A 12914-nucleotide genomic window follows, 5' to 3' on the forward strand; every position below is an offset into this window, starting at 1 on the left:
AACACTCAGCCTTGGTTTTTAAAAATCTAATGAGACTTTCTGGTGCTTAAAAGAGAGGGTGAAGAAGGAAAAAAAAATCAACATGATATGGAGACACAGAAAAGCAGCTGGCGACACAGAAGACGTCACGTTGCAACACATCAAAACTCCTATGACAGGGAAAATAAAAACCCCAATCAGAAAGAAATCCAGCTACTAGGAACCACTTGCTCAGCTGAACCAGCCTTAACCGAGCAGGGACTTGTTTTTAAGTTTCTCTCTTTCAAGGGTCTGGCACTCCTGCCACAGGCTTCAGACCAATCACCTCACTTTCTCCAAAGCAATCTCGTTTCTGCCGAAGTAGCCACTGCCTCAATACAATAGCACATAGGTCCTGATCTCCTGCCATCATAGTAGGACTCACAGAGTAACATTCTGCACTTCTCAAAAGCCACGGTTATGATTGAACGAGGCAAAAAGTCATCGTCTCACTGGTTTTCAACTGGCTGGATAACCAATTCTATGGGAGAACACATAGCTGAGATGTTCATTTTAGAATTTTTCATACACGCTAAAATAAAGAGGAAAACCATCTAAGGCAATTAGAAGATTAAGAGCAGGTTAGAAAATGCTGTGTAAGATTAAAATAGAACATGAACATCTTCTCAAGCCTGGTTTGTTGGCTTGTGTGTCATCTGCCCAAGAGCGAGGCAGATGCACGGCCATCCTTACCGTGACATTTCTTCATATGCTAAGATAGAACACTTTCTATTTTTATACATTTTAATCTACTTTGACACAATTACATGATGAGAAAAACCCCTTTTTAAAGAGAAGCTGTAACTTTCATGAACTACCATTCGAAGTGAACATGTACAAAACTATTAATAGGTTTAGATCTCACAACGCTTCCACAGGCTAGGAGATGGCTTTAGTTCTTTATTCCTCCATAGTCTGCATCTGTCTTTTCCCTGGCCAAGGCAGAATACCCTCAACTTGAATAACTATCCTCATAGAGCTTAAGCAAGAGGCCTTTGCATAATGCCTAAAAAGTTGCATTACAATTATAAGTCAGTATTCCATCAACACAGTGCCCTATATTCCAGTACTGTAGCCTCCTCCTTCCATTCTTTTCTTTACTCAGTACCTCACCTTTAGCCAGACACCCTTTAGTAACACTTGGTCCCTGGACCAGTGAACAACTCCTGGGAAAGAAAAGGAACTAACGTTTACTGAATGTCACTGTGTGCCTCAGCCTCACGTCAGGACTGTCAATAAGAGCTCTCATGGATCCTTCACCATAAGCCGGGGACACAGCTGCGGGACTTCACTTTCACTTTTCACTTTCATGCACTGGAGAAGGAAATGGCAACCCACTCCAGCGTTCTTGCCTGGAGAATCCCAGGGACGGCGGAGCCTGGTGAGCTGCCGTCTATGGGGTCGCACAGAGTCAGACACGACTGAAGCGACTTAGCAGCAGCAGCAGCAGCAACCACCGTGATCCATTTCACAGGGGGGAAACGGAAGCTCAGAGAGGGCAAGTGACTTGCCCAAGGCCACACAGCCAGGGAACAGCACAGGCAGACTTTGGATTAGGTCTGTACTACTTCAGAGACAACGTCCACTCCAGTATTCCACAAGCGGCATTCGCTCAGGACACTCTCAGTAGAGACTGTGACCTATGACACCTGAGTTCTGACAGACCATGCTCAGAGCAGTTGTTCCAGAAAACCTGGGGCTTGTGAGGTAACAGCTGATGTTATTTAAATCCTCCACCCCAGAGAGAAAGGAGAAGAAAGCTCATGAGGGTGGTGGGTAATATTGCCTTACTACCTGGCCATCATGAACTTATCCAGGACACAGTGCCTGACAAGTCTGGCTATATACAAGGGGACCGTTGCTGAGCACAAGTGAAATGAGGCCAAGGGATTTAGAGATAAACTGGCCCCAGTCTCCCCCCACTTCCCATCCATGCTTCAGATACCAAATTATGCTATGAAGCAACCACTGGTGATGAGCTGGTAACCCTTTCAACACTCTGGCTGAGCTGATGTATACCATCTGACAAGCCCATTCAGATGGTAAAGGGAGGACACACAAAAGCAGATTTTGCTACAAAGGCTAATAATATTGCTCTGAAAGTTAGTGTGCAAAGGAAATCCTTTAAAGCACAGGGGAAAAAATGAGAATCTGACCTAATAATGCACTAATTAAATTTCCTCTTCTGGGGAACTCATACTTCCAAAAATTGGACTAAACATCCCCCACTCTGCTATTTGCCACCTATGGTAACCAAGGAGTATGAACAATTATTTAAAACTTGGTAATGATGAAAATGGCAGTGACATTGCTTCAAGAATGCTAAAACACCTGAGTAAGACAGTACGTTTCAAAATACTTACGTTGACCAATCCGAAGTAGTGTTCATTGATCGGAAACTGCTCTGGACCAATGTCTTTTTCCAGAGCAGAGGCATTGGTGCCCTGAAAGAGAAAAACAGCAAAAGTTCTGTTGCATGTAAAACAGACAAAAAGTAAAAGAATACTTGAGAGAGCCCGCTATTGAGACCAGCATTTCCCCGAGTGGCCACAGAGTCTGGAGATGGTCATGCTGAAAACAGGTGTTGGAAGCAAACCGTAGATGAGGTAATGAGGTCAGCCTATTCCTCTCCTCACCCAACTTCATCGTCCCTCAAATCTGTTCTACCCGGCTTCAATGACCTTCCATTAGGAAAGGAGGTTTAGGACAAGTAACGAGCAAACTACCACTCAGAACTTTCAAATAAAATGTTCTAAGCTCAGATACCTGGAGTAGCTTTTATACTTTTATACAGTGGTGTATAGAATCATACCACCAATGTCAAAGTCAGTGGTGTTTTTCTGATAAAGATTTATCTACTGTGCACCCACCACATGCCAGGCACTATTCTAGGCTCTGACAACAGAACAGCAGACAAAGACAGTCTGAAAGAAAAAGCAAGTATACTGGACAGTACATCAGAACGCGTAAGTGCAGTGGAGAAAAACAAAGCTGGAAATGAGGGTAGGGACTCCAGGGAGTAGGGGGAGGAGGGAAAGCATGGAGTGGGGAGGCGTGAAGGATAGATAAGTTGCAGCTTTAAATAGGGTGGTCAGGGAAGGCCTTATTGAGAAAGTGAAATGTCCAAGGACATATAAATAACGGAAACATAGAATTTAAAACCTAACGGTTCCCAAGTGTATGAAATCGTAAGCCATGCATACTCATTTCAACACTCCAACACGAGGATAATAAGTTACTGGATACTCCCACTGTGTGCCAGGAATTGCACTATTTATTCTCACAACATTCCTATCAGGTAAATTGTTGTTGTTCAGTCTCTCAGTCGTGTCCAACTCTTTGCAACCCCACAGACTGCAGCATACAAGGCTCCTTCACTCTCTCCTGCAGTTGGCTCACACTCATGTCCATTGAGTCAGTGATGCTATCCAACCATCTCATCGTCAGCCGCCCCTTCTCCTCCTGCCTTCAGTCTTTCCCAGCATCAGGTCTTCCCAGGATCCAATGAGTCAACTCTTCGCATCAGGTGGCCAACGTATTGGAGCTTCAGCGTCAGGTAAGTACTCACTATTATAATCCCCATTTAACAGTTAGGAACTTAAGGCTTCGAATGGTTGAGAATCTGTCCAAGAACCACAGTCAATAAGTGGCAGAGCTTAGACTTGAACCCTGGAGTCAGACTTGGGATTTCATACTCTTAACCAAATACTATGCAGAGCAATCCTACTGAATAAAATCATTTCCTGAGCCCTGCTAAGGGCCAAGAGGTCATTGGCAATACCTCACTGATGATCATTTCCCCCCAAGGCCTGGATACTGGGATTAGGAAAAATGACCAAAGTTCAGTCCAACCAGGTGAGTAATGTGGGGGTAGGGAGGACCAGGCCCCACGGTTACTCACAGCTCTACATTATTCTATGCTCCTCAAATCCTCGGGCTATCACAGAAGACCTACAGCTCACAGACTCTCAAAGATCTGGGAGACAGGCATTTTAAAAAGAGACTGTTAGGCTTTATAAAAAATAAATCTGCTGCTGCTACTTATTCTGGATTCGTATAATTAGAATCTCCTATCACAGAAAGAAATGGCCAAAAGGCAGGCTAAGAACCTGTCAAGATGGTCACGTGTCAACAAGCAAACATTAAAGGGGCAGAACAACTCAATTCTGAGCAAACAGAACCTCAGCAGAAATAGTACATTCCATCCCCTTATCATAATATCCTTTGTTTCCACTTGTCTTCTAGGTCCATTATACTGTTCCGCCAATCTAAAGTCCACCGGAGACTTTACATTCAGTGGCCATTTGTGTGCACAACAGTTTCACTATCTTTTAATGGTGGGGGGCCCGGTTGGGGGGCAGGGAGCGATTCATTGCCTTCACAATGATGTGACTCCATATACAGGCTGAATTCATAAAATACTTCATTAAAGCAGGATTTCATGGTATTGAAAAAAATCACTAATATTTTCCAATAAAGCTACATCTCAATCATAAATCGATGTAAATAACGTGTATTAAATATACCCACGGCCATTTCTGAAGCAACGTTAGGATATATGGCTTAGTGCCCAGGAGGAATGTCAGATATAAAAGTAGAGCACATGGAGACAGATTTCATTAAATCTTTCTTTATGAGGCAGCCATTTATTCAATCCATGACTTCTGCTATTTGGGAATTCTTGAGTGGAGTCTGCTTTTTCTATCTATCTTAATACTTTCCCACCAAAGAGGGAGCTGGTGGCGGTAGGGGGGGCAGTGCTGGTTGTGACTCAGGCTGACTACAGTGACTGGGGGTGGGGGTGGGGGTGCTTGAGAGGATACCCTGGACAAGAGGCAGCAGGGGAGGAGGCACCGCAGCACAGCTCAGGAAGAGGGAAGGGAGCTAACAGGGTCTTCATGAAACCTGAGAGCCACACTTCTGGCCACGCCTCAGGTCAGGCCCACTCATCCTCTCGCAGGAGGTCTGGAAGGGTCAAGAGGGAGATCTGATACCCTGGGGGGCTTCCAGATCACTGCAATGTCACCCTTTTGTCAGAACAGCTACCCTCAGACTTCCCTGGTGGCCCACTGGTTAAAAATCTGCCTGCCGATAGAGGGGACATGAGTTCAATCTCTGATCTAGGAAGATCCCATGTGCCATGGAGCAACTAAGCCTGTGCCTGCAACTACGGAGTCTGTGCACCCTAGAGCCCATGTGCCACAACTACTGAGCCCACGTGCTGCAGCTACTGAAGCCCGCTTGCCCCAGAACCCATGCTCTGTAACAAGAGAAGCCACCGCAGTGAGAAGCCCACGCGCCGCAACTCGAGAGTAGCCCCGGCTCACTGCAACTAGAGAAAGCCTGTGGAAATAAATACAAAATTTTAAAAAATCTGCCCTCCGCAGCCCATGCCTCCCAGCACTGTACAAACCCCTTCCTTTCTCCTCATCTTGCCTAACCCTCCATCTCCCAGCGACCTACCTTGACACCCCGTCTCCTGCCATCATGCTGGGTGGTTTCAGGATCCACGTGGCAGCACCTTCCCACACCTGCTCTCTCAGTGTTGGTGTCCTCTTTCGCAGCTGCCTTTTATTCCACTCCACTCCAGCTACCCACTCCCAAAGACACAGCCTGGATCTGGTCACCACCTAAACCCAGGCAGGCTGGGCTCTGCCTGCCGGCTCATCCCATTACAGCCACACAGAGACTGGCTGGAACCCCTCACTCCTCTCCTTTCTCATCTAGCTTAGAGTCCATGGATCATGATTTCAATGGCTCTCATAAACACACACCCCCACCCATCCTTTGCTTACACTACTTGGCAAAAAGTCAACCCAGAGGGGACCAAACTATCCACCTTCTTTGAACCCAGACAGATGAGCAATATTAGAGGGGAGAAGTCACACCCCAAGCTGACTGCACTCAACTGAACTCACCAAATTCAGGCAGCTCTCAACACGCCCACATTCTAATAGCGTTTTCCTAACACGCTCATTCTCCACTCCACAGTGACTATTTCCAGCCTTCTCCAAGCTCCTCAAAACTCTTACACTCCTTTGCCCCTCTCACTGGCCTCCCACTCAACAGCAAAAATAACAAAATAAAATGAGCAGAGAGGAGCTTTTTTAATTAGACTCCCAGAAAAACATCTATTTCTGCTTTTTTGACTATGCCAAAGCCTTTGACTGTGTGGATCACAACAAACTGTGGAAAATTCTGAAAGAGATGGGAATACCAGACCACCTGACCTGCCTCTTGAGAAACCTATATGCAGGTCAGGAAGCAACAGTTAGAACTGGACATTCAACAACAGACTGGTTCCAAATAGGAAAAGGAGTACGTCAAGGCTGTATATTGTCACCCTGATTATTTAACTTATATGCACAGTACACCATGAGAAACGCTGGGCTGGAGGACGCACAAGCTGGAATCAAGATTGCCAGGAGAAATATCAATAACCTCAGATATACAGATGACACCACCCTAATGGCAGAAAGTGAAGAAGAGAGTGAAAAAGTTGGCTTAAAGCTCAACATTCAGAAAACTAAGACCATGGCATCCGGTCCCATCACTTCATGGCAAATAGATGGGGGAACAGTGGAAATAGTGGCTGATTTTATTTTGGGGGGCTCCAAAATCACTGCAGGTGGTGATTGCAGCCATGAAATTAAAAGACGCTTACTCCTTGGAAGCAAAGTTATGACCAACCTAGACAGCATATTAAAAAGCAGAGACATTACTTTGTCAACAGAGGTCTGTCTAGTCAAGGCTATGGTTTTTCCAGTGGTCATGTATGGATGTGAGAGTTGTACTGTAAAGAAAGCTGAGCTCTGAAGAATTGATGCTTTTGAACTGTGGTGATGGAGAAGACTCTTGAGAGTCCCTTGGACTGCAAGGAGATCCAATCAGTCCATCCTAAAGATCAGTCCTGGGTGTTCACTGGAAGGACTGATGTTGAAGCTGAAACTGCAATACTTTGGCCACCTGATGCAAAGAGTTGACTCATTTGAAAAGACCCTGATTCTGGGAAAGATTGAGGGCAGGAGGAGAAGGGGATGACAGAGGATGAGATGGTTGGATGGCATCACCAACTCAATGGCCATGGGTTTGGGTGGACTCCGAGAGTTGGTGATGGACAGAGAGGCCTGGCGTGTTGCGGTTCACGAGGTCACAAAGAGTCGGACACGACTGAGCAACTGAACTGAACTGAACTGAACCCTTCAAACCTACATGCCTCCCTGTCAATGACGGAGATCTCGCTCTCATCCAAGGCCGATCGCTCCTGCACTATTAGATCCTGCCCTGCTGAACTGAACATGCCTACATGTCTCTCATGTGAAAATATATACACACATCTTCTTCCCACATCTCCCCAGTCCCCATCCTCTCTCACCTTCTCTTCACAGCTAAACTACTTTAAACAACTATCTATTCTGAAACATTTTACAAATGAATCAGATGATTTCTAAGAGTTGTTTCAAATAATCCAGTGGGGAGAAGTGGGAGGTGGGGGGTGGGGATAAAACTCTGCTGTTGAAGCTGAGCGTGGGTACATGGGGCTTATTATACCATCCCATTTATCCTTTACAGATATTATGGGCAGGGTAATGGTCTCCCAAAGATGCCCATGTCCTCTTGTGATGACATGGGCAAAACTTGTGATTACTCTCCAAACTTGTGATGACATCACCTTACATGGAAGAGGGAAATTTACATTGCAGAACTGATTTGCAAATCAGTTGACCAAAAATAGGGGGATTGTCCTGGACCATCCAGTTGAGCACAACGTAATCACAAGCATCCTTAAAAGGGGGAGACAGAGCAGGACAACCAATGAGAGTGATATGATGTGTAAGTCATGCCTTTGCTGACTTTGTAGGTGGAGGAAGGGGCCAGGAACCAAAGAACCAAGCAGCCTCTAGAAGCTTAAAAGACAAGGAAGCAGGTTCCACTAGAACCTCCAGGAAGAATACAGCACTGTACTGCCTTCATTTTGGCTCAGGGAAACTCAGCTCAGACTTCTGACCTTGAGGCTATAAGATAATAAATTTGTACTGTTTAAGCCACTTAAGATTATGGTAACTTGTTACAGCAGCAAGAAGAAATCAATACACTGTTTGAAGTTTTCCATAATACGTATTGAGACCTGCCTCTGCTTTCTCCCCTTGCCATCTCTCCTCAAAATAGCCCCTTCTGGAGGCTACCCTTGATGCACTCCACACATGGTCAACTCTGGACGGTGCACACAGCTGCTAGCTCTCCCCAGCCACTGTCTGAGGTCTTCCTCACTCCCTCCATGCCTCTCTGTGGAGGGTCCAGATAATAACCAGGCTTTAATCAGCAGCTATGTGCCAAACACCTCCAACTCTTTACCTTCATCCCTGGAAGCTCACTTCTGAGCTCATTCAGGTACGATGAATACACATTTCCACTTGCTTGTCTCACAGACCCTCAAAGTCATTCTACCCCAAGCCCTAGCTTTCATTTCTCCTTCCCCTCAAATCCAATCTTTTCCTGGTGTTTCCCCACTTAGTCCATGACAATGCTACCTTCCTTCCAGCTCCTTCTACAAACCTCAGGGCCAGGCCCAACATCCCACTCCCGGCTCAACACTCATTCATCACTGAGTATTGACTGATTGCCTCTCCTTAAATCTCTCAAGTCCTTTCGCTTCTCTTTAACCTCCAGCCACCAGTGAGACCAAGCCACCACCATTTCTCACCTGAATTTAAACAGCCTCCTAAATGGCATTCAACATCCACCTTGCTGGCCTTAACCCCACTGTCAATGTGGCAGCAAAACTGTTCTTTTTAAATACAGATCTGGGGCTTCCCTAGTGGCTCACTGGTAAAGAATCTGTGGTCTGGTAAGATCCCAAAACCCAATAAGCTCATGTGCCACAACTACTGAGCCTGTGCTCTAAAGCCTGGCAGCTGCAGCTACTGAACGCATGTGCCACAACTGCTGAAGCCCACGCACCTAGAGCCTGTGCTCCGCAACAAGAGAAGCCGCCACAAAGAGAAGCCCATGCGCCGCAACTAGAGAAAAGCCCTCGCAGTAACGATGACCCAGTGTGGCTAAAGGGACTTTGCAGACATGACTGATTTAAGAAGCTTGAGATGGGGGGATTATCCCGGATGGTCTGAGTGGGCCCAGTGTCATCAAGGGTCCTCATGAGGAGGAGGCAAGAGTATCACAGTCAGCGAGGAGACATGATGACACATGCAGAGTTGAGAGAGAGAGAAGTGAAGATGCTATGCTGCTGGCCTTGAAGATGGAATGCACCCTGAGCCAAGGAATGCAGCAGGCCCTAGACAATGGAAAGTGCTCTTGTAGAACCTCTGGAAGCGGTGCAGCCCTGCCAACACCTTGATTTTAGGACTTCTGACCTCCAGAGCTCCAAGAGAATAAACCCTTGTCATTTTTAGCTGCTAAGGGACTTCCCTGGTGGTCCAGTCGTTAAGACTCTGTGCTTCCACTTCAGGGGGCACTGGATGGATCCCTGGTTGGGGAATTCAGATCCCACATGCCACACAGTACGGCCAAAAAAAAAAGCTGCTAAATTTGTGGTACTATTTTACTGTAGCAACACGAAATTGACATACCCCCCTCCCCAACAACCTCCACCCTCCACTCATAGCATACTGTCTCCCTTACAGTATTTATGCCAATTGTTATTTGCATGATTATTAATATCTGCTGCTGCTAAGTTGTTTCAGTCACGTCCGACTCTGTGCGACCCCACAGACAGCAGCCCATCAGGCTCCCCTGTCCCTGGGATTCTCCAGGCAAGAACACTGGAGTGGGTTGCCATTTCCTTCTCCAATGCATGAAAGTGAAAAGTGAAGTTGCTCAGTCATCTCCGACTCTTCGCGACCCCATGGACTGCAGCCTACCAGGCTCCTCCGTCCATGGGATTTTCCAGGCAAGAGTACTGGAGTGGGGTGCCATCGCCCTAAACTATATGTCCCATGGTAGCAAAGACTATGTTTAACCTATTTAATCCTGCAAGTACAGTACTAAGTGACTAGCACAGGGCAGGCCCAGTCCTGCTGGGTGGGTAAATGGATGGATGGATGAATGAGTGGCTGGATGGATGAATGGTTGGATGGATGCCTGGATGGGAATGGTCAAGGGTGTGTGAACTGCTTCCATATCCATGATCATTTGGACATGGGTGCACACATGGATGCGTGCACTCTCCAGATCTATTGTTCAGTGAGGCTCAGTGAGGGTACAAGTGGTACCCTCAACCACTTCCCCATTCTCCCTGCCCATCCTAGAAATTCCTTCCTATGGATACAGAATGTTACTAGTATTGACCCTTGGAACCAAACTCTTGGTTCACATGCTAGCATTTTCCATTGGTAACATGAATTTTTGTGCAACCTTAACAGATTTTGGAGTTCTCTATGTTAAATGTAGATCTCTGTACAATAAAAGGACATAGACATCATGGGGAATGTTTCATGAGATGATGATGACAGATACTTAAAGATCAATTAGACAATGTAAATCAAAACTTTAAATGAGCATGTCCTTCAGCCCTGCAATTTGTTCCACATCTATACTCACACAGGTGGAAAAGATACAGAGCCTGTATCCAGGCCCCAAATGAACCAGGCCTGGCTTAAAACAAGATGGAAGTTTCTTTCTCTCTTTCACGTAAGTGTTCACAGGAAGGAAGCAGTGCAGGTCTGAAATGGCAGCTCTGCAGGGCTAGGGACACAGGCTCCTTTTAACTTGTTGCTTTGTCATCCTCAAGAGTCTATCTTAGGAACCAACATGGCCACTCCAGTCCCCTATCATCGAACCTCTGCCGGGGCAAACAGACAAGAAGGAGAGAGATATGTCCTTCCCTTACAAAAAAGTTCCTGAGAGTCACACATCACGTTTTCTCAAGATCTTGATGGCCAGAACATCTCCCAGCCACGCGGCCACACCTAGCTGCCAGGGGAACTTGGCAAACGTGCTCCTGAGCAGCGATGAGCCACCAAAATTAGAAATGGAAAAAGGATACTGAAATAACAGTCAGCATGCAATGGTCCTCCCTGGCACGGTTTTAACAGAAAAAAGAAATAATTTAGTGTTAGTCATTCAGTCGTGTCTGACTATTTGTGACTCCATCAACTGTAGCCTGCCAGGCTCCTCTGTCTAGGGAATTCTTCAAGAAAGAATACTGGAGTAGGTAGCCATTTTCTTCTCCAAGAAATAATTTAACTGGTTAAATAATTACAGTAATAAATAAGACAGAATACCATATAGCTACTTAAAAAAAGCAAAGCTACTCCATAGGTATGGCTGTGAAAATTTGTCCAAGATACAACGATAAGTAAAAACATGTGAGTGAGCCAACGTGTGTACAGAACAATTACTGGAAACGTCCTCCATCCAAGCAACAGACACTGAGCCCTCTTGGTCCACAGCACAACTACATACCTGAGGGACACAAAGGGACAGAGCAGCCAGAGCCTGCCTTCAACATCTGTGCTCTAATGGAAATTCCAGAAAGAATACTTGAGAAAACATTAACACTTGTCACCAGTGTCTGGATCATGGAAAGAGCAAGAGAGTTCCAGAAAAACATCTATTTCTGCTTTATTGACTATGCCAAAGCCTTTGACTGTGTGGATCACAATCAACTGTGGAAAATTCTTCAAAAGATGGGAATACCAGACCACCTGACCTGCCTCTTGAGAAACCTATATGCAGGTTAGGAAGCAACAGTTAGAACTGGACATTCAACAACAGACTGGTTCCAAATAGGAAAAGGAGTACATCAAGGCTGTATATTGTCACCCTGTTTATTTAACTTATATGCAGAGTACATCATGAGAAACGCTGAGCTAGAAGAAGCACAAGCTGGAATCAAGATTGCCAGGACAAATATCAATAACCTCAGATGTGCAGATGATACCACCCTTATGGCAGAAAGCAAAGAAGAACTAAAGACCCTCTTGATGAAAGTGAAAGAGGAGAGTGAAAAAGTTGGCTTAAAGCTCAACATTCAGAAAAGGAAGATCATGGCATCTGATCTCATCACTTCATGGCAAATAGATGGGGAAACAGTGGAAACAGTGTCAGACTTTATTTTGGGGGTGCTCCAAAATCACTGCAGATGGTGACTGCAGCCATGAAATTAAAAGACGCTTACTCCTTGGAAGGAAAGTTATGACCAACCTAGATAGCATATTCAAAAGCAGAGACATTACTTTGCCAACAAAGGTCCGTCTAGTCAAAGCTATGGTTTTTCCAGTGGTCATGTATGGATGTGAGAGTTGTACTGTAAAGAAAGCTGAGCTCTGAAGAATTGATGCTTTTGAACTGTGGTGTTGGAGAAGACTCTTGAGAGTCCCTTGGACTGCAAGGAGATCCACCCAGTCCATCCTAAAGGAGATCAATCCTGGGTGTTCATTGGAAGGACTGATGCTGAAGCTGAAACTCCAATACTTTGGCCACCTCATGCAAAGAGTTGACTCACTGGAAAAGACCCTGATGCTGGGAGGGATTGGGGGCTACAGACTCAATGGACATAAACCTGGGTAAACTCCGGGAGTTGGTGATGGACAGGGAGGCCTGGCATGCTGTGATTCATGGGGTCACAAAGAGTCAGACACGACTGAGCGACTGAACTGAACTGAACTGCACTGAACCAGTGTCTAGGAGAATGGCTTGCAGATGAGAAGCCCACCAAGGGGCTTTTTGTTTTTTCAACTGTTCCAATTTTTAACTATGAGCACATATTATCTTTGTCATAAAAAATGTAATGAAAGTTAGCAAACTAATATCCTGCAGACCAGTGATCGAACACCCACAGCACACACCTCACAGTTGTATTTGGCCATTGTTCCCCCCAGTATGAATTTCCTTTTGATTTCGGGCACGTCCTCTCTCTTGGTCTTTGTTTCCTGGGT

At 45.7% G+C, this 12914-nt stretch overlaps 1 protein-coding gene across 2 annotated transcripts in view; it reads right to left on the reverse strand.

The window, feature by feature from the left end:
- USP46 (ubiquitin specific peptidase 46) overlaps positions 1 to 12914 on the reverse strand; it is a 77273-nt gene that overhangs the window by 45850 nt on the left and 18509 nt on the right. For both annotated transcript variants that reach the window (XM_070372392.1, XM_070372391.1), the window contains exon 2: positions 2382 to 2462. In XM_070372392.1, the coding sequence (XP_070228493.1) occupies positions 2382 to 2462 (81 nt within the window). The remainder of the gene's footprint in view (positions 1 to 2381; positions 2463 to 12914) is intronic.

The sequence above is a fragment of the Bos mutus genome, chromosome 6, assembly GCF_027580195.1.
Source record: "Bos mutus isolate GX-2022 chromosome 6, NWIPB_WYAK_1.1, whole genome shotgun sequence".
In the NCBI taxonomy this organism is placed as follows: domain Eukaryota; kingdom Metazoa; phylum Chordata; class Mammalia; order Artiodactyla; family Bovidae; genus Bos; species Bos mutus.